The sequence below is a fragment of the Pezoporus flaviventris genome, unplaced genomic scaffold (assembly GCF_033815535.1).
Source record: "Pezoporus flaviventris isolate CSIRO_AGI_PZ_B2104156 unplaced genomic scaffold, CSIRO_AGI_Pfla_v1 ptg000066l, whole genome shotgun sequence".
In the NCBI taxonomy this organism is placed as follows: Eukaryota; Metazoa; Chordata; class Aves; order Psittaciformes; family Psittacidae; genus Pezoporus; species Pezoporus flaviventris.
The window spans coordinates 6,752,054-6,775,176 of NW_026892614.1; the positions used below are offsets into that span (position 1 = coordinate 6,752,054).

The following is a 23,123-nucleotide window of genomic DNA, read 5'->3' on the forward strand; positions in this document are numbered from 1 at the left end:
GGCTTGGATTCTTAATAGGATTCTCAATAGGGCCTGCTCTGGTGAGCATTGTTACTTTCTTGGTAGTTAACAGAGCATGAGTAGTAAGGGTTAGATGGTGAAACACAGTGACTAGGGACAGCTTGAGCCTCATTTTCTGATGATAGAAGTTGCCATTATACTGTGCGTTCCCATGCAGTCTGTTGATACAACTTGCCTTAATACACATAAATAGCAACCAGCTACCATGGGTATGATGATATCAAGTACTAAAAATATGCTAAAATGGCATTTGGACTTAGTGTTGCATACTAGGAAGAAAATTAATCTCTTAAATCACTTTTATTCCTTAAAGATCACCATAAAAATTTATGAGACTACAAAAAAGTAAATAAAGAAAGTCTTTAAAGCTGTGCGAAGTCAAAGATAATGTGAACAATAGGGTACTCGTTTATCTTCTCTCATCTGTGTTGTCTTGTGGGAACCAGGTACAAACAAAAGATCAGAAGATAGGATTTGTAAGCTCTGGTCCTGCTTTGCTTCTTCCTCCTCTGTAACCTTGTGCAAACCACTTAAATTACTCCAAAGGAATCCTAACAAGGAATATTTTAACCATCAGTTCCTTTCCTCCCTGAGGTCATTAAACTATGGTGCATTTTTTTTCTGTTTCTAGAAAATCTGATTGGGAAAAAAACCCCAACGTAACTGAGAGATATAATTATCAGAAATATTTTTCATCCTTTACCAGTAATATTTAATATCTTTGATTAAAGGTCTTTATTACATTCTTTCCGCAGCCCTTTTGCCCATAATAAACACAGTCTTTACCTTTGTACAACCTTGAGAAGATGTTTCCCCTTGTTCCATTTACTGACTTGTACACGAAACCTCAGATCTTTGAATAGGCACTAAGAAACTTCAGTATGTATTTTTTTATTTTGTAGCTCTTTTCAAATACATTCTTGTCTATTAATTATGGCGGGCCTTTGTGGAGCAACATTGCTAGTTTCTGTGGATACCGACATTTTGACTTGCTGAAACTGTTACAGGTCCTCAGTGATTCAGACCTTTCACTGTCTTACTTTCTGCATGTTCTGTCTATAGTTCACTGAATTCGGGTAGCTCATTCAAAGTAGTGCGCAAATATTCTTACTACTTTCATAGCCTTAGAGACTATCTGCCAATTTCATTAGAAATTCTGGCACAAAAGCTGTAAGTATTAAGCTGTGCAAGCACGAAGATTCTCAGCATCACACACAAGTGGTGAGATTCATGTTATCTCTGGCAAAACCCATCAGTTCCAGAGCCTAGAGAAGCAGCGGAAGAACTGGCTTAGTGCTGTCTCGCTCTTAATAAAGAGATGTCAAGGAAAACTGGTGAATGGTTCCTATATGAAAAGTGAAAAAAGTGTAAATTTTTAGGTGTAAGGGTTATGTGGAAGTTACAATATCCTCATGTTTCTCAACTTCTAGTTCACGTATGTTTCACCATCATGGAACCATCACCCTCTTGTACCACACTGCCAATTCAGTTCAGAACAGAATGAATAACTACCAGCTGAAGGGGTGCGCTATAGGAAACACTGGATTGGCACCACTTCCATGCACTGCAAACAGCAACTGTGGAAAAATCTGGTCATGTTTTGGCAAAACTCTGAAAACCAGTGAAGTTTTCTCATTGCAGTACTCATCACATGGCACTTTCTGGGAAAAAAAAAGGCAAAAACCAATCCCCAAACATCTAAGCCCAGTGAACCAGCCAACAAAAAAGCAGACTGTAGCTCGCACTCTGTAAGCTGTTTTTTTTGCAACAACTTTAAAGTTGATCAGTCTGTGAAAGCACAAAAGTGGGGCTTAAACTCATTTTCAATGCCAAGCAATGAAATGAGATGCAATCATTAACTGTAATTTGACAGAAGTGTTACTGGAAACTTCCCCAAAAGCCTAACAAATGAGTCCTACATCAGGGGCCCATCTTGGCTAAAAGATGACATTTTGCCAGACAGTTTCTTGGCAAAAAGCAAAAGAGAGAGCTGACAGATCTATTGTCGTGTGAAGCTGGACTCAAACTTGTTTTCAGTAAAGGGCAGCTCAACAGTTTTAGGTTAACGGAGGCCTTGTGTCTAATAGTAGACATGCCTTGGGAATTTCGGATGTGCTTCAGTGCTGCCTCTAATTTTATTTAGAGCCATTAAAACCAAGTTGAACTGAAGAATCAAACTTTGGTTGAAATTTACTGATATCAATTCTGTAGCATCTTAGGTGTCACAGAGCAAATCTGTAAAACACCATGCATCTACTCCCCATCACTGTTTTCTTCAAGGGATGACCACAAGTTTTGGACATTACTGAATGCAATAAACCCTAGGCTCATTTTATGTGAAAGAATTACCACAACATTTAATTCAAAGTAATACAAATCACAAATGATATAAAGGAGCCTTAAAGAAGCAATGTCTAAAAAGAATCATTTTTCTACAAAAGGACTCTATAGTTAAATACTTTGGGCTTCCTTGGGTAACTATTTCAGAGAATTAGATTTCATGACAGCACGTGGAAGTCAGCCTTCAGACACCAACTGCTAAAGAGTAGTACGAGAATCAGCATAAGTTTTGAAATCACCAAGGAATCAGTAAGCCATGGGTAGTTTTTAATGGAATAGTAGTTGTCACTGCTATTTCAGTTTTGTTGTGGCCTCATTACTGATTTTAAAATCTTGATTTTGAGAGTGTAAAGTGGAAGAGGAAAGGGAGAAGCATACATGACCCCTATTCTAACAGGAGAATGTTGGATCCCTATCAGGAGGGAAGATGCTGTGGACAAGGAAGTAAGAAGGATGAGAAGGACACTGCTAGAAAACACAGTATTTAGTCTGGAGAGGAGATGGCTTTGGGGTACCTAGTGGCAGCCTTCCAGTAACTATGAGAAGGTTACCAAGAAGCTCTTCAGAGCAGTGCACATCAGGAGGCTGAGACAGCAAACTGAACCAGAGCTTCAGACTGGATATGAAGAATAACTTTTTCACCCTGAGGACAGCCAAGCAGTGGAATATGCCCAGCAAGGTTGTGCAGTCTCCATCCTTGGAAGGTTTCAAGAGCTGACTGGACAAAGCCCTGAGCAATTAGGTCTGATCTCAGTTGGCCCTGCCTTGAAAGTTCATGACTTTCTGAGGTCCACTCCTAACTGAATGACCTTATTAAAAACCAAAGACACACCACACCCCTCCCTCAGAAAAACTGCATTACGCCAAAAACCGAACCAAACCTTTGCATTTTACTTTCATTTTCCATTCTGGCTTGGGTTTGACCATGAAATTCTTATTGGCGGTACTGCACATTTACTTGAATTTCACAGAAAATTTCTCAGTATTTTTATAGGTTTAAGGAATCACAATACCCAAAAAGGTTCATGTATTTTCTTTGGGACAGTTTTTATTATTTTTGCTACAGTATTTAAATTACAAGCTTGGGTGATAGTTTCAAACACAATTATTTACTCCTTTTGTTAAAGGAAGCTGAATTTGTTACAGTTAGTCCTTTCAGATGGCCTTGGTTTTTACATTACAGCAGGCAAACGTGTTTTCTTAGGAGAGCAACATCCTTTTAGGTTACTGAGTGGAACAGTCCCCTATCACACAAGAATTTAGTCTTCCAATCTACTCTGCTTGTTTGATACTTCAAGCTTGCTCTCTACTCTTGAAAACCCTAAAAAGAGTTTCCCTTTTCGTCAGACTACTTCCTACTGTTTGTCACCAGAGCTATGCATTTTTCAGGTATGAAAGCAGAGACATTGGAAAAATTTTAAAACACGGGCTGTGCCTAGATCATAAACTTCTGCTGGCATATTTGGGCTGTAGAATACCTGCTTCCTTGCTGATACTGTTCAGAAAACAAGCCTGTAGCGTAGTACGACTATGCTACAGCACAGTGCTTTTCTTGGTGTAGTCCAGGCTATTTGGGGTAAGGGTGTTAATCATGTCATCAGAAAGCTCTTTTTGGCAGCATATGCTGAATCTCGATTTTCATAAGAATCTCTTCAAAATAATTACACTCAAAGAATAAACTGGAGGTTTCTAGTAGAGTGCTGCATGTGATTAAGTGGCCACAACTTCTTTGAAGGTACGGTATGAGCCTGAAATCCGGTCATATTTTAAGAAATTACTTTTAACTACTGTCAAGTACTGAAGCATTCCCTGAATTTTCCTACCAACTATAAATTGTTGTACACCAGCATAGTGTGTCTCCCCTACTGCTAAGCAGAACAGTCCTAAAGACAGTGGCAGGGAAGGATGAAGAATAAATACCTATATGCAAAAGGCTTTAAAATGGATGGGTTGCGTAGGAAGCCTTTTCCCTCCGTTTTCTTCCTCCTTATAACAATCTTAGCTGTTGCTCAGGATTATTTTACCTCAAAATACTCAGACAAGAGAAGTAGCTTCAGCTATTTCTTTTAGCTTGAATTTACCTGACTGTAAGATCCTGACCCCTCAGGTAACTCGGGCAGAAGCAATGTCACCAGCAATCCAAGAGCGCTGTCACATGAAGCAAGAGTTAGTACCATCAGCTTTTTATAAAGTAATGCCAACAGAAATTAGGTCCAGATTCAACCACTTGGTTGCAACTGAGGAGTGAGCAGCTCAGATCAGGAGCCGGGCAGCCTGTGCATATGTGCACCTTCTGCTCCCTCAAATCCTGAGAGACTTTGCATGTGTAGTACCTTGGCAGAGTTGGGAAAGCTGGAGACATGCTCCAAGTTACAACCCAAGTGTAAGGTAGCTGAGTTACACAGACACCTGGCTGTTCATTCTTCATCAGGTATGTGTAAGTAACATTGGTGTCCATCCAGCCTCATCATGATCTTCTTGTAGGCAGTTCTGATGATACTAGTGAGTCTTTGCACTGCAAATATAGTACAAAGTGGACATACCAGGATTTGGGCCGCTGCTTTTAAACTGAACTGCTTATTAAAAATCACTTTGCCTTTAAATAGCTTTACAATTTTAAATAAAATAATTATTTTGAAATAGTCTTAATGAAATGAACCTAAAAGTAGAGGATCTTTGATCTCCGTATCTGATATACTTTTGAATAAATATTCTATATATACCTCTTGATCTTTTTGGTGATGAAGTGCACAAAAGCTTAAAATTTTTATGTAAGCTGATATCAACAGTTGTCTTTTTAGGAATAAACTTAATATCCTGAAACACTCAATGCAAAGTTACAGAAACCCAAAATATATTCTAACTGCACAGTCTCTATAAATACATATTTTAACTGAATGCATGCTTTAATTACTCTGTGAGTAAATAACAAAAAAAGAAAAATAGGATTCTCTTTAAAAGAAAAACTAAATAAATAAACAAACAAACGCAGACTTCAAATAATAAACTGAACCAGCCAGTAACACTTTAAAATACAAAAGTGTCTTTCTCCTTTAGATCAGCCCAGCATTATAATACTCTGAGGACAACAAACAAAAAATATACAAACTACTGTTCTCAAGTTTCATTCTGAAATCAAAAGTTTCACTAATTTGGGTATTTAAAATTCGCTAGTTTAATATAAAGCTGCACAGGAGGCTCCCTAAGGTACAGATAAACTAAGCCTCCGCAGCGAAACCAAGAAGACAAATCATACATGCAATTTATTCTAGAAAAAAAAAAAGTTATTTTAACTTTCACTTTAAAAACCCGTGAAGTATAACAGTGTGTTAGGAACAATGAAGCTCACTAAGAGGGACAATCTGCTCGCATATGCCAGAAAGCATGATCATTTAATGTTATAATTCTGAGCCACATCTTGAAGATTTCATTTCATAGTATTTTACAAAATAATATTCTAAACCTGAACACACTGCATCATACCACGTTAGTAAGCAAGGAATCACAGAGTGGAGTGAAGTGGACCCCTCAAAAATGCTGTTTCCTGAGGTGTAAAGGAATTGTTTCACACCAACGCCCTCAGCAGGGCTGGGACACTGTGCTCTGTACAAGAACAGTTGCCATATTTTGACCAGAGTGTGGGCCAAAGCCCTGGGTATCTAATTCTCACCTTCACAGTCATGTCAGTGTTCCCCTCACATACCACCTAGGAAGGACTAAGCACCAAGTAATAGTAATACCCATTTAAAATGACTCTTTGTACTCATTCAAATCTGTATAGGTGATAGAAAAAGAACAGATTTTACAACACAGGTCTCAGAACTGCAGGGCAAATAGATGTAAACGTGTTTTATCTGCTGGACCGAGTGCCCTGGACTACTACCATGCTACGGATCTGTAGTGAGCCTCTGAATCTCTTCTGTTGGTTAAGTTCCACTTTACATCAGCATTCACCCACTGAGAGAGGCCGCAGCCACACAGTTCGGTGATCCTGTGCACTCATCTGGGATGAATCAGACGTGAGCCCTAACTGCAATAAAAATTCACAAAGGCAAGGATCATTATTCCCCATTTACGGAGGAGAAACTGAGGCACAAAGTGATTACTCTAAGTCAGTGACATACCTGGACAGAAAACCCAGTTAGCCCCACACCTGCTACCAGGTGCTTTAAAATTGGCCAAAGCCACTTTAACATGAATAATTTAGTAAACATCTTACTTTTGTTTCTGTGTTTAGTGAGACCAATGGTTTATTTTTAACCTTCCATTTCTCAAACGGCCCCCACAATACTGGGAGGGAAGCTCCAGGAAATTTAGTGAAGTCTGCTGGCAGATTTATCCCACTCATTCGCTATAACCTTTAAGATACAGGGTCAGTCTGCTAATCACCAAATGAGGGCTCTGTGAATGCTGTTGCACTTTTCTCACTCCACCCAAATAATTACATGGCTCACCAGGAGAATTAAAATGGAGAAAAACAATGTAGAAGAATAGTAAGACTTAGAATAAAAACAACGTTTCCATAAAACACAGACTTATTGCATGATAGCTGGAGGCAACACCTTTGCACAAACAGCTGTAAATTAAAGCTGTCTTTTACTAAGCTTCCAGAGATTGCTTACACAATGGGTGGCAATGGGAGAGCAGAAGACAGTTGATTTTCTTCTTTCTTCTTCACTTGCTCAAGTTGTTGAAAAGCTACTTGCCTACTCTCAAAAGGGTGATGACAATAACTTCTTATTCTCCCATACCACACTGCTACAGTTAAGAACAGATGTGAACATTTTGCCACCTGATTGCTAAACTATAATTTTCTTGATTTTTAAGTAGAAGTGTAAGTACATCATCAAATACACATCACCTGCAGGTGGCAAGTGTTAGAGAACTTGAAATCACATTTTTTTTTCTACCATCTCCAATAACCACTGGTGATCTCTTACTGTGCTGTCTCTGCTCATTTCAGCTATGAGAAGGCTATCCAGTGTTTAAATTCTTCCATACGCTGCAATATTTGGGTATAATAGAAATCCATGTTGGCTGCAAAATCAGTACACACAGGAGATTCCATGTCACCAAAGGTGCAGTACAATGCAGTTCCTCCAATGCTAAGGAAAACAGTTGCTATGCACAGCAGGATCAGCAAAATACAGGAGCCACCAGCTACTTCATCTGTAAACGTAAAAGAAGAAAAAGTGAAAAAGGATGATGTACAAAGAATTCGTGTGAGAAAATCTGAGATTGGTTTTACCATTAATGGGTCAGGAGGTAAACACATTTAATAATGCTCACTGTGTCAAAGTGACCATAATACATACTAGGAACTGTATCTTCCTCTACCCAGTCTTTTCAGAAACCTAAATAATAACACAGCTTCATTTCTGCAACCTGTGTACCTGTCACTGCTGATATTGCTTGCGGGGTCACACCACACTGACGCAAATACACTTAACTTTGAGAATGCTGTTCAGCCAAAGCCTTCCTTCATGGAAATGCTTGGAATGAAATGAAAGCTTTGAAACTAAAACAAATGGACACAATCTTCATTCGTATTGACACTGACTGCACTACCGTGAGCAATTTGTATTTGCTTTCAAATTTTGACTGTATTGACAGAGACAAAACCTTGAGGGTAGGCTAATGTGAAGGGTTAGCTTACATCTCTGCAGTAACTCTTTGCACAATTGCTTATTCCAGAGTAAGAGCAATAAAGAGGTTGCAGGGATTCTGCTGCATCCTCACAACCTCATTTGTCCTTGGTAACTTGTATGCATGAATAATATCTGCATTTTCTGTCAGATTGGAGGCTCTTAAGAAAATTTCTGATCTCTCTTCACTTTACATCAAGAAGAAACAGGGGAAAAGAAGAAAAAAAGGAGGAAACATTCAAGTATTTTTCTGTGGTTTTGAAATCAGATTTAAAATAGTAACAACTTTCCTTTGAATCATTAAATTCCTGGGGCAAGAAAAGAAAAAAAAAAAAAAAATCAGAGAAGAAACTCTAATTGAAATTTCATTTAAACCCTAAATTGTTTAAAATAATTTCAAGAAAAATATGGTGTAAGCTCACTTTTGGGATGTGAATGGGTTTTATTTTCCTCCATTTAGTGGCTGGCACACACAGTGGGATACAGAAAGTACTATCATTAGTAACCAAAAGTATTTTTCTTAACATCTCTTTGGTTTGAATAATAGAGATGTTAAACTCCAAGAAAAGCATAACAAACTAATATATTATATTTCTTATAAGGCAGTTTAGCCCATTATAAAGGCAGTAAGGCGTTTATCCAAAATTAGTGCCAGCTAGCAAATATATGTAAACGCTTAGTTACAAAGCAAGGTTAAAATCTGATACCCTCCAATCCCATGGTCTACTAGAAAGCCTGGGAAGCTACCTGTGGACAAAGCACAACAGACTTCTTTCTTCTACATTCCTCTTTACCTACATGTATTAGATTTAGGGAGAAAGCCTACACCTCTCACCTCTAGACTCTGAACATTAATGAAAGAACATCCATTAGATGTCGCTTGCAAATCATTCGGCCGAAGGAAAAAACCTGTGGCACCAGTCTCAACCAAGCTTTAAAACAGAAGTGTACTTATTTTATCCTTCTGTAGTCTTGCACCTGGTATAGAATAATCTTTGAATAATTACCTACATTTATTACTTGGTTAAGAAAGCCCATATTGCTCTTATGAACAAAAAGATCAACATCATTTGCACCCTGAGAGTGCAACCATGAATTAACAGCTTTAAATTACCTTGATCCAACGTGTCTTCCATTTCTTGGAATCGCACTCTTCTCTTTGTTTGCCTTTGGTGGACTTGAGCAATTGTTTTTCCATCCCTGTCATCTCTCTTCTTTAGTATAGACACCAATCCTTCTGCAGGGGCAATCTATTAGGAAAGACAGTCAGTGGCACAAGAGATGTGAGAAATCCAAGTGTGGGATCTATTAAACAATAACTTTAAGAAGGAGATGAGTTAAACAATTAAAAGAACTTAAAAACTCTTCTTAAAATTGCAGCACTTGTGACACCTTCTTGAATACATCAATTCCTTAACATGCAGGACAGCTGCATTATCATTCTGATGACTGCTGACACTGCTTGCCCTTAATTGGTATCAATATTAAATATACACACATTTACTTTTGGATCATACTTTATATTCACTGCACCAGTACCTTAGTAAGCTCACATTAAATCAAATGGGTTGGGGCAGCGGTGAGGAGGGTTCATGTCAAAAATGTTATCATTAGAGGGCAATAAGAAGCCCCATGACACACTGCTGTTGCCTCTCCAAAGATAAAATCCTGCAAAGGCTATCAAATACTTACTGTGAGATTAATTTTCCAGCACTGCAACTGGTTCCCCAGGGTGAACAAGCAGCTACAGTAAGGCCACAAAACCAAAAAGAGATAACACCAGGGAAAAAAAGAAAGCTTCACCACTTTGGATAGATTCCAGCTCCATGTTGTCATAAGCTCTCTGGATACAGCAGCAGTTCAAAAATCCTTCCCACAGGCTGGTCACCCAAACAGCTTGCACAAACAGCGATACAGTCAACAAGTCAATAACTCGTAACTTCTCTTTCACTTGCTACAGCATTTGGCTTAGCTGCAAGGGTATATACTAAGCCATTCTAGAATGTTACACCAGACTGAGCAGTCTATAATTTCCCAGTTATTAGATAAATGAAAGTAGGGGAAGTATCAGGAGAAAAAAAACCTTCCTAGGAAGCAGTTCCCAGTGTGCTAGAAACAAACAAATTAAAATAGGAGGCATATTTAGACATGCCCTCATTTATCTTGAGATCATCTTTACATGAAAAAGGTATTATTTATCTCTTTGTAAATCCGAGTAGCACTTACTTTGTAGATCACCAATGACACTGGTTAAATTGAAAAGCAATCTGTATACATTTGTGCTACAGCTAAGAAAACGCATCACATTTGCAACTGAGTTTGCAACTCATCTGTGTAGGAGATGACCCCAAACATCTCTAATTTTCACATAAACTAAAAGTGGAAAATAAACAGCTTCCCAGATAACACCATAGCTGCAGAACACTGCTTAACATTCCCCATAACCAAATCAAGTTAGAGGACCATGCATAAAAACTTGTTTGCTTGGCAATTGTAAGAGCTGTAGAAAAAGAGAAAACAAGTCACTTCATGACTTATTCCCCTAAACTTGCTTCATGCTACAAACTTATGCAATGCAGCGATGCATGCTGTAACCAGAGATGGTGCACTGAACACAGTGAAACACAGAGCACAATCCAACAGGCATGGTACCAACTACAGCATTTGGTGTTTGCAACAGTTTAACTGGTAAATGTGGCAATTACACTTGCAGGTCTCTAGTCTGGCAGCATTTTATAGCCCTGAACTGGACAAATAATGTTGCCCTGAAAAACTCGAGTTGGTCATTGTGCCTACAGTCCAACAATTTTTCCCACAAGCACAACTGAGAGGATAAAATCAATCTCTGCCACACTTCCCCTTTTCATATGCACTTTCACTTCTGATTATCTGCTCAAGAGCTTGAATGGATCATTTAATGGATCCATTCAATGAAATACTTAAAGTAGTAAAACTGTGGAAAGAAGCTGTTTACATCAACATATGGAGGACCACTATTTGGCACAACTGAACCAGAGATAATAGCCTGCAAGTGTCTCATCACAACAGCCAAGCTCACTGGGGTGAGCTTTGACTAGTAACGTTGAGTTAGCCCTGCAGAACTGCCATGAAAATTTATCAGACTAGCCAGAAAACTGACAATTACACCTTCCGTGTTGTGACAAGCAAGGGGGATCATGTAGGAGTGTATTAATTTGATTTATTTATTTGGGAGGGCAGAGGTGAAATAATGTCCTTCAAAAGAGTAGATTATTTTAATCTTTTGCGTATGGCATTGCTTCCATAAAGAGGATCAATGCTCCTCCTGCACCACCCCAGCAGCAGGCTTGCTGCTGCCTGGCACACGTGTTTGCAGGTGGCTTGTACTGCAATGGTAGCAATGTCACGCGGGGCAGCAGGGCGGTTGTATCACTCTGCCCTAACATTAGTGTATGGTGGTCTGTTCTGGCAGCAGTCATTTCAAACTGAGACACTTTGTTTTATCTGTTGGCTCCTGGTAGTTTTTGAATGACTGTCACAAGCTCTGTCTTCTCCAACCTTAAAACCAGAGGGCTGTCTTTGACAGGATTATGTGGAAACGTGTGTTTTCCTGATTACAGTTACGTAAAAGGCTTGCAAAGGAAAGTATTGCTCTAAACGAGGTTCAGTGACTTTCCCTGTCAGCCTACATGGCTCTGTTTCAGGATTTACTTCTAAATGTATAAAGAACTAATTGACACAGCACCCGTTTCTCTATTCTGAACATCTTTTGCTTGAAAAGAGGGGAGCTTTTGATTTCACAATACAGTGAGTGTGCTGCTGTTACTCTCCTGTCCCAACAAAAGCCATAGACCGTATTTTTAAGAATATCCCTTTTACATGATACATAATTCACACTAGAATGTTTCATTTGCCTTTGAATTTCACAAGTCACATAATTAAGATTTTTGGTTTGTTCTGCAAAGGACCCACACTGCTATTGCCTCCTAATCACAATACACTTTAGTGCTAAAAGTGCAAATACAAACAACTGGAATTTTGTATAAAGCAATATTTACATCATCTTTTCTACCCTATTCTCAACTGCAGCTCAAAAATACTTAATGCAAGCATCACCACATTTTATTGTTCTTATTTTCTGTCACAAAAATGCTATTGCTGTGAGGAAGACTGTCAGGTAAAGTCAAATCTCATGCAATTAGAACAATCGTAAAATGTATTTTTCTACTATACCTTTTATTTAGAAATATTTCAAAGCAATATATGAAATGATTGCATTAGGTCCCTCTCCAATTAATTAAATATCCAAGGAGAGGGGCTTAGCTGCCATGCAAGACTTGAAGTTTTCCATTCCAGTCTTTAGGAGGCAAGAGGAATTTGAAAAGGCGGATTACATTATTTAAATTGGAAGTTAACGCGGGAGCTGTGGTTAATACAGCTGACCACAGGCCTCGGCTCGACTTGAGCCATAGGAGGAAAACTGTAGGCTTGCACTAGGCCACACCTCACACAGCTGTTACAAAAGGGAGCTGCAGAAAGGACCCTGTTGAAACACTGAACGTTTTCTTAAGTCCAAGTTACAAAGTTAACAGAAGATGCTCTTGGAACATGTCTGTAACTGAGCTTACTCACCTGGCTCTGGTGGCCTTCACAGAAGTCTTTTAACCAGAGCCCTTATAATTACTGTACAGGAACTGAAAATGGCATATGGGCATGTGGTGGCATTTTGAGCAACAGTTAAAAAGGAAAGCAGCAATGATTGTTGGTTAACTGAAACTCTGTTAATATCTTAGCTTGTCTCTTTTTACCACTGTTGATACAAAGTGATTCTGCTTCACAGAAAAGTTCTAAAGTTTTTTAGGCAAAATTTAATATCCTGGCTGTAAATAAAGAAAAACATAAGCTCTAAATAAACCTCCTGTCTTTTCTGTATTTCAAACAGAATTTGCCAATTAAAAAAAAAAACAAAACCTTCTTACATTATGCACATTTTTGCAAATACAGTGTGTGAATGTATGTATTTATAAACATATTAGACAAAATTATGAAAATAAGGTCCTGTACTTCAAACTCCTAGAGAGAACAGTTCAGACGTGACTATTGGAATCATTTGTAGCATACAGGAATAAGTAAAAATCCCCAAAACTGGAGGCACTGAAAACTGGGATTCAGGAAGAGAAGTTCACTGTATGATGTATTTTGGTCTGAATGCAGAGAACCACTCAAGGAGTTTTGTTTGTGTAGTCTTCTGTAGTCAGTATTCCTTATTCAGATACTTTGCAAAAGCCTATTTTCATTCAAGCCTAGTTTCATTCCTAGCAATACCAGATTTTTTTTAAGTGAGAATCCATAACTGTACAACAAACTGACAAAAAGCAAGACTGCCCTGGGTTAAACTATAAACAACAGACAAACCACTAGTAAAATATATTAGGTGCATAAATAATTTGACTTTGAAAAGGAACTGACTTAACAGATTCAGTATTCATACCAAAGCATTTGACTCTAACCATTTTTCTGCTCATACGCTTGCCATGCAAGTATCAGGACTCCTTTCTACAGCAATAAATAGCTCAGATACCATGTAAGCATTTCATACAGAAGCATAATTCTTGCAAACTCAAAAGTACAAGACCCCAGCCATACAAGAGAACAGGGAATCTCACCAAGGCATTGACTCCAGACCTAGTACAGATAGGTGAAGACTTCATTTCTGCAATCAAATCTGCTGCTAGTCAGTATATACCCAGTACTTTTAAATAGTCTTTGTGTAAAAACAGTGCCAACCAAAAGCTACTACCTTATGGTGCGGTAGAGAGTCTCATTTCTGAAAGAAATATCAAATGATAATTTTTCAAGTAGGAAAAAACATTAAGATCTTACTTCTTGCCCTGATGTTCACTCAGACAAAAAGCTTATGTTATGAACTTCCAATTTGTAGGCAGAATACAACTTACATGATTTAGGTTACTATTTGTTTGACTTCTGTTGTGTGTCACTTCATTCTCACAAAAACAACAGCAAATATATCTAAGAAGAGGTTATACACTTCCCATATCTGTTGCTGCTAACTGCTGACTGCTTCAAAGCTCTTTGTTAGCTGTAGGAATCTAGTTTCTATAAAATGACAGTGATCTTACATCATTTGCATGTTGTGCTACACTGTTTCTACTAGAGAAGAAACACCCAGTGTAAAGGAGTGCACCATATATAAAGTACCATTTGAACTTCGCAATTATTTAAAGCCAGAGTCAGAATTTGTAGAATTTCAGTCTCATAATTAGTTACTGTAAATGGTAGACTAAAAGCAAATGACGTAAAGGATCTAGAGAACTACATAATTCTTTGATCTCAATATGGGGTCAAACAAAGCTTGTCCTAACTGTAAATACATACACAAGTATTTACCCTTCCCCATTTTCAAGAAGTCAACATCACATCTCCACTGAAGAATATTAATGAAATTTTGCCCTCCCATATGATCTTTGTACCTAGGTTATTTCATAATAATCTTTACTTCTGCCTTCCTTCTAACTTATTTGTGGCAATATGCCATCCATGACAAGTTTTATCACAGCCAAATTGATTTATGTTTCAAGTTGTTTTGGTATGGTTTTTTTAACTTCTGTATGAAACGAAAACACTTATTAGATGGCCACAGCCTGAACAATGAAAATTTGAAGCCTTCAGGTGTACAAGAAAGAAAGAAGTGTTACTGCTGGGTGCAAAGATCAGTCTGCTTATCAAAACATCAGTGGAATCTTATTTTAGCACTGAACCCTCCTGTCTTCCTAGACAACATAGCAGTGAAAGCAAGTTAACAGCGCTGCTTTCTCAGGGGTGCCAAACTCTCTCAGTTCCTGGTGTCTGTCAGGAAAGCTTTAGGTGCTCATGCTCACCACTTCTGAAAAGCAATGCCTAGGGTAATGATAGGTGATAAGGTAAACTGGGAAACCAAAATGCAAGTGTTTAATGAAACACCACAAGCTGCTGTGCTGCCCTTAACTCACGCTGCTGCACCCAGAAATTTCAAATATTGCAAAACAGCACCAGATGCTGCATATCACAAATGTTAATCGGTATTGAGATTAATCCTTCTCCCTCATGCACAGCTCCCAGAGCGCCAGCCAAGATTGTGCCTTGTATGGCCAGAAAAAGTACTATGGAAGAACTCAAGGTACTTTTTCCTCTCCAGAGACTTAACTCTGCCATCAGAGTACTGGCAGTCCTAGTATCAGGACAGCAAATGAGAAATAAAACTAGATTCCCTGTAAAGTATCATTACTGGTTACCAGGCCAATCAATACAAGTATATTTTTTCTAACAGTACTGACATGCTGCTTCCTATCCCATTCTCTAAAATCCAAATAGTACAAACATAGCAATTTAAAAACAGATGTTATAGGATTAATTTAGGATTTTTCCTACATGAAGCAGAACAGTTCTCTCCTGCTAAAACACTGAACTTCCAGTGGGCACAAAAGAAATCTAATCCTGAGGGATGATATTTAAATTATTCTTCTGTTATACATGTAAATAAGCTTAGCACAGACTGTCAAGAAAATGCTCTTTTTCAAGACCATCCTCTAAGCAAACAGAAGCCAATGGATTTAGGGCAAAAGTTTGATAACATGTCTGAACATGTATGTGGTTTTCCACATCTGCGTGTTGTCAAGAGCTTGTGTACAGTACAGTTTTGTGCACATGGCCCTGGTATGTGGCATGCTTCCTGACATCCCACAGAAATACAAGGTGTTGTAGGGACAGGACAGGATGAATGATCTTGGAAAGGAGTTAAGAAGCTATTTATGTGGGGAGAAAAAGAAAATGCTCTGTTTACAACTCTGGAGATTTTACCAAATACGTAATAACATCAGCATGGATCTCCAGTATTTAGTTCCATGCTTGGCTACTGTCCCTGAGTGATCATGGTGGTTCTTGGTCTCTGTGCATTAGCTTCTGATCTATACAAAAGCAGTCACTTTATTGCCAAGGGATATCATATTGTTAAATGCATTAAAAAAAAAAAAAATTGAGATGAAACAGGAAGATACATTTTTACAAGTCTTCCCCCTCCAGCATCTGTAATCACATCACTGCAGCGTAATCTCATTTTTTCATTTAAAGAAAAAGCTTTTAAGGTCCCATGGTTGCAAACGCACCAAAACCAGAAGACAAAGCACAGATGTCATCATACACTCCCCCAAAAAATCCCAGAGCAATAAATCTATATTTTCAGAGAGCGATTCAGCTTATGAAGCACTTATCTTTGCTGTGGCCATCAGCAGTGCTTCAGAAAGGTGGGTTCAGGCTGAGAAGTTTTTTCTTAGTTTGGCTGATCAACAAACCTGTCTAAACTCAGCAAAATTAGAAGCCCACACACTATATAGAGTTTATTACATACATATGTAGCTGTCACCTATGTAGAACAGGCACAGAAAAGCAAATTTTAGTCTATGAATAGAAATGAAGCACATGCTACATCGTACGCATTATGTAGATCTCAGACATGAAATTGTGATTTAACAGGAATTGCCAGCTCACCTCCTAACAGTCTCTGTCAGAATAAATAAAAAAAAAAAAAGGTGCTCACACTCATATGTAGAAATCAATCTTATTTTTAGAAAGAGAGCACTGCTGGTTAAGGAGGCAAACCAACTTTTTTCTGAATTAGAACAGTTAAGTAAGTAAAGATTTCTTTTCAGATTAAAGAATAATTGTATCTAAAGGAATATTTAACACATTTTGAAGTTGGCAATACCTAAAATACTTTAATTAAGATAACATGGAAGATTTTATAGGATCCACAGTATTTACCTCAGCAATCTCTATCCTTCTTGCAAGTTCGTCAAGAGAAGAAAAGCTGTCATCTAGTGATAAAGCTTCCAATGAGTTGTAAGATGCTCGTTCAGGTGAAATGTCTGGAACAGTATCAAAGTCCTCTTGGTTTTCTAAGTTTGCAAATGATTCTTCAGTGTCTATTATGTTACCATTTAAAAATCTGAGAAATAAGTCTTCTTGTTCTTCATTATTTACCTTCTCCTCCTCTCCTGCTGTTCTCTGTATTTCCTTGCATACTCGTGAATTGGCAGCACTGTCAGTCTCAGATACTTTACTGGACCCAGAGAATACATTTGATGCAATTCTGTCCTGCGAAGATTTTTCATCATCAGGCTGTTCATGTTGCTGCCTTAAATCACTATTTCCAAGCTGTCCACTAGTGACTTCTGAAGAGCCAGCAGCATGTTTTGATCTGAGCAGATTTCTATCAGCTTGCACATCTTTATCGGTAGCAACTAAATCAGTAGGCATATAATCAGCATCTGTTAAAAACAAAGCATCTACCATTGGCTCAAGAGGAAGTTTCACTCCAGGCTCCTCAGCTGTGACTTCTATTTCTTCCACATCCTTAAAGAGTGGTCCTTCTCTCAGCTGCAAACTGTTATCTTTACTGGCATCCCCAGATGATAAACAGCCCGAAGAAAGCCTGCCCACTGTCCCTGTGGACTGGGTGTGTGGCTCTGATGTTGATTCAGCACTGCAGTGCTGCTCCTCCATGTGGTCCTTTCCTGCAGCTACCCGAAGACTTGCTGCCTCCATCTGTCTCTCAGTTTCATTTTCACCTGGAGAACCAGTGCTCAGCTGTTGATGCTCTTTCTTTGGTTGAATGCCAGGACAAGTTTCAGTACCTAAGTTCAACAGAAAAAACAATTCCAGTGTTTTAAAATGATTCAAAACACCAGCCCAGGGGAAAGAGTATACTGTGATTTGAAAATGCTGCAACCTACTGCTTTAAAATGCATTCCCATAAAGGGCAGGTATTTTAAGCTCTAGACAGTGCAAAAGTTTCATTAGTAGTCTGAAAAGCTGACTCCCGATTCAGTGCCCTCCTGGAAAGAGTTACTCCCATATTTCAAGCACAATATGTATGTATATTTCTCAATAGCCAGTTTTCTTCTATGGCATATTTTATGTGAGTGCATCTCATGGAGACTTGGAGACAAATTTACTTAACAGAAAATTGCATTTTGATGCTAGTGTATCTATCACACAGGGAGATACCTGTATTTGCTTAAAGAAGCTGACATTGTACTAATTTAATGAATTTTAAATTCAGTTTCTTTTAAGTGGGCAACTAGCTCCTCTGGTTAACGCTATATTAAATATCCACTATTTTACACAACAAATTGAGTAAAAAGTTGTTACTTTTGGATACATAGGTTAGTTTACATATTAAAAAATGCAACTGGATGCAGCTTATTTCTGTATTCGCATTTACAATACAAATGAAAACTGACTTTTCTTATCTGAATTGTCAGTAAGAAACCAGGGGAATTCTACATAGCTTGTGAAATCACCTACTATTGGCATTATCAGCTCATGAAGTAGATGGTTAGCCCAAGTTGTTTAGGCTTATGAAGAGTAAAAGGGGACATTTAAAATTAGAACACTGAAGCAAGCTATGACAGAAACTTTCATTCCATACGTCAATAAAAATTAAGCTAAGACTATGTTACAGCAGGACTATTGTTACAGTAACTGTAACAACCTCAAACAACAAATGAACATTTCTAGAAAACACTCATTTGCATTTTTTTGGTCATAGCAAAAAGCAGAAAAGTCTTATGAATGACAAGATGAAGCAATGCCCTTATTAACTGTATACATTGTCACAAGAATGACTAAAGATCTCTATGCCAATCTTATCCTTCATCATTGGTTAAACCTCACCCAAAATCTGAGCAACTTCCTGAACTTGTTATTTGAAACAGGGTCACATTTGTTAGTCTTTAAAGAAATGTTTGCATTCATTCATTGTATTGAACAATGTTATTAAATTATAAACTAGCCCCATTTTAAAGGATAATGAAATACAAGGTAGCACAGAAAAGACTGGCTTGAAAATTGAAAAAAGGAATATCCAGCCACCTCAAAATGCAGAAAAAAAACCCAACCCCAGAACAACATCAACAAATATAAAGAGTACAGGGAATCTAACTTCTGTAAAACACACTGAAAGAGGAAATGGGTAGGAGATGGGACATTTTGAAAATTAGACACAGATGAGTAGACAGCTCAAGGGATTTGTAATGGGATACCGAGTCCTTCACATACAGGTCATGAGTTCAAACACAGCCTGGATTATTGGCGCAAGATTTTGTTACCATCTGTCAATTTTTCCTTAGTGGATACATCCACATTACAACAGACATCGTTGTTGGCAGCTCCAACTGCAACAAAGATTAAATGGAATTTACCATGAAGGGTGACCCTTGAGCTCAGGACTCTGTTCCTAAGAGAGTAATAAATGCTCCTAGCATCCTTATCAAACTACAGACATACAGCAGCTTTCAGTATTTTCTTTACACCTATTTCAAAACACCTGCATTAGAAAAGCCATGCCCACTATAGACTCTAGGCAAGTTAAAACAAATACTTTTTTCCTACTAAGTTAATGAAGATGTACCCACCAACATGGCATTAATTTTTGTCTGACTGTCAGAGATACAGTTAAGGGTCTACTGGAAATCTTCTAGCACAAAAGCACTTATGGTAATTTAATAAATGTCCCCCTCCTCCCCCCAGGTTATTTCCAACTTGACAGTTTGCTCATCACAGTAACCTGTAGCCATCACTTTTTTATCCTGTTAAGCCAAGACAGCCTAGCAGAGAGTGTACTGACCTATGACATTCTATCATTGGAGAACTCACACTTCTCCATCTTTGTCCTTCTTTCCATTTAAAAACAAATATCATATGATCTAAAAGTAAACAGGGTATAAGCAGTTTCTCCCCATCTTGGAAACGGGTCTATATGTACACACTGCAAAATTATGCTAAGCATTTTATTAAATTAATAATTTCATGAGAAAGAGTTTCATGAATCACATGGTTTTGATTATCTTTAGTTAACACTATTAAAGGCTTTCAGTGAGAACCTGAAGAAATTTATGGACATAAAATGTATCAAATCTCATCTTTTAATACGCACACGTAACTTTAAGGGCCCAGGTCTCTCTGTTGGTAGACTCAAAGAGAAAATCTGCCAGAAAGAAATATGTAACAGAACAACTCTTGCTCAGAAGGGCAGAAGACTACTTCAGCTACTGTCCCAGGAATCTTGACCAGCCAGCTTCTTATCTTGATCACTGTATCCCCAATAGAGATCGTAAAATCTTAGGATCAACTGCCTACAGAGACTCCAACTATGTTCCCATATGCCTGCAATAAGTCAATAGAGCAATTTTTGCTTTAGATCAGTAAGGCAACTATGATTTTACTTTGAAGGTGCTACCTTAGTACAGTGCAACAATCTCTACAATGTAATATATCTCTCTGCATAAGCTAATACTTCTTATTCATAATTGATATATAAATTCTTATTTTGGGCGTATGAATTCATATGAAGGACAGTCCTCAAATCACTTGAGAATTTCCCTTTTCTGACTCAGTGTCAGACTAACTCTACCAGCAAAGTGAATTAAGTAGCTCTCTTGAAGATCAGCAGATACATTTCTGGCAGAAGTTTCCACATTTACGTCTCATTTTTCATGACGTAGAGGAAAAAACCCACCCCAAAGAGCAGAAGACAAGCATTCTAAGTTTTCAGTTAGAAGGCCCATGCATTTAGGGTAATGCTGAACAGGTTCAAACATTAGGAACTGGATGGTTATTCTAGCATAGGATTCTGCTGGGGTTCAGGCAAAATCAAGAACAAGCCCCAGATGCCCCTACTCCTTCTAGTGCTGAGCTGGATCACTCAGCCACAGCTCAAATATGTTTTGTGCAGCCCATTGAGTAGTGTACACAAATTCAGAGTTATGGATCAACTTGTCCTTCTAACTGCAACAAAAACATTCAGCCCCCTGCTGCCAACGCGCTGACTCAGTGAGGGGCAGCAGTAGCTAATTTACCACGCACTGACTTAACAGATGAAGAGACCTGTCAGGGTGACAACTCATTGTTTCCTCAAGAACACACTGATCTTGTGAAAGCCATCTTTTGCAAATTTTAACCATTTAAATTTGAGTTAGGCTTGAATTATTCCTATCTTTGTACTGAAAAAGTATTCAGTGCTGCTGCAAAATTCTCTGTGTCATTCTATTGGATGGCACAGTTTTATTAATTTACAGGCATCTCACAGGAAAGCAAAGATTTTGATGACATTTTGAGAAGAGTTACATTTAGAGAGAGGCACAAAAAAATCCATTTATACCATTAATACCTTCCACATTAAGCTTGCACTACTGTATTTAAACATTGGCACAAAATGCTCTTTAATTCAGCAGTTTCAAATTTTCGGAGATTCTGCTCTCCAGAAAGCTCTCATTCCCACTTAGAATAAAATCAAAGTGCCTTTTTTTCAATGGGAATTTCCAACCACCCAAAAATAAAAAAGCATTGAGTTCTTTCTTTTTATCTGCTTTCTGAGCTGTAGAACATGTTTGCTTCGTATTTTCAATGTTTTGTGTTTAGTTAGAACAAAGACAGGGAAAAGGCAGCATAGGGTTTAAGAGGATGAAGATGAAGAGGATCCACAGATGTAGAGAACTGTGACACTGTATCTGTGTTAGTTTCTCATTCTCCTGAACATCCTGGCTAGTACGCGCCAATTAGAATTCTCTAAGTTGAAAGGGACCTCCTCAGGTCACTTAGGCCGACCTCTGTTTTTTTTTTCTGGTGAGAAATTCTGCTGCTTTTGAGGAAAGGTACAGAGTTTAGGCCAATTTTGCAACTGGAATGCGGCAAAAAAAACAACCCAGAAACTTCTTGCTTAAAAGAGAACACAGGTAAAGCACAGCCTGGCAGCCTACCAATGCTCCCCGTCTCCATTTTAACAATTCATTAATTTTTAAATGCTTCATAAGAAGCCAATGACTTTTAACAAATTACTCAAACAAAGCAGTCAAGGCAGAAGGAAGAAAATGAAGCAGACATAAAAGTGTGTACTGAAAAAAATAACTGAAGAATATTTTTCTCTTCAAGACCCCCAAAAAGCTTCCTAATTTTCTGTGCTGCTACAAGAAAAATGTGTCTCAAAATCAGTATATTGCGTATAATTTACAATAGTTACTAAAACAGTTACTGCTGAATGGTTATCTATACTGAATTGCCACAACTCAGAATATTTGTCATCAGATTGTTTCCCTTATGTTTTATACATCCAAATTACGTACCTTATCTCTAGTTCTGTACAGTTTCATAGTTAATGTAGGCTGCTATAAATGTATGCACATGTAAAAGACCTTTTTTAATGTAGGCTAAAATTACTTAAATTACAATTCTGAATATCAACATCTCATTACAGCTGCAGCGTCCATTGTGCAGTTGTGAAAAAAAAATAAATTAACATAAATGGATGAATCTGTGGGAATCCAACAAATGCTTTAGCCTCAAATGAAATAGTTTCAAAGTATTTATAGGAATATGTCAGTACAGTGGAGTATTTAAAGCAAATGTATGCACATGCACATACACACACAAATACCTGATTTAAAAGCAGCAGCTTCTCTTTCCTTTAAATGTTTTGATTCTGTTAACTGAAGCAAACAACCGCTCTCCCGTGTATTTCCTGCATCTAGTAGCTGTAAAACATGATAGTATCTCCCATAAGTTTTGGAATTAAACAGGGACACTGTGACTTTTTGAAACATCCAAACTTCAAACAGTTTCTATACTAAACTGGAAATATTCTATCTAATAATATTTATTTATAGCAGTCTTTGACTAAGCAGATTCAATTAAACAGCTGCTTACCTTAGTTTTGCATGCCTGTGGCCTGCAGCAACAAAGAAAAAAAGAATAAATTAAACAACTTAGTAGCAACATTCTTCATATCAAATATAACTGAAATCTTACAAATCCTTGCTTTCTTCTATTATTAGCACAGAACTTTTCTTACCCTGAAACAGCATCAGCATGCTAGCATACTTTCAAGCACAGACCCGTACTACATGTGAATATCATCAGAAGACTAATTAGCCCAAACACTGCTCCACCTAATTAAGAAAGCAGTCAAAAGAAAACTTACTGCAAAATATCACAGGATTTAAATTCCTGTAAAACATTACGGTCAAACAGAATTCCACCAACTTAAAAATATCAAGTAAGGACTCAGTATCTACTAGTATTACAACT

The 23,123-nt window shown here is 37.9% G+C and overlaps 1 protein-coding gene across 1 annotated transcript in view; it reads right to left on the bottom strand.

Annotated features, from left to right (window-relative positions):
* Positions 1-3,383: 3,383 nt before the first annotated feature.
* The window catches only part of CNST (consortin, connexin sorting protein), a 36,203-nt gene continuing 16,463 nt past the window's right edge, over positions 3,384-23,123 (bottom strand). Inside the window, exons 6-10 of the mRNA XM_061471117.1 lie at positions 22,743-22,764; positions 22,474-22,570; positions 16,803-17,674; positions 9,121-9,256; positions 3,384-7,530 (exon numbers count right to left, since the gene is read on the bottom strand). Coding sequence (XP_061327101.1) covers positions 7,325-7,530; positions 9,121-9,256; positions 16,803-17,674; positions 22,474-22,570; positions 22,743-22,764 — 1,333 coding nt within the window. The 3' untranslated portion in view covers positions 3,384-7,324. The remainder of the gene's footprint in view (positions 7,531-9,120; positions 9,257-16,802; positions 17,675-22,473; positions 22,571-22,742; positions 22,765-23,123) is intronic.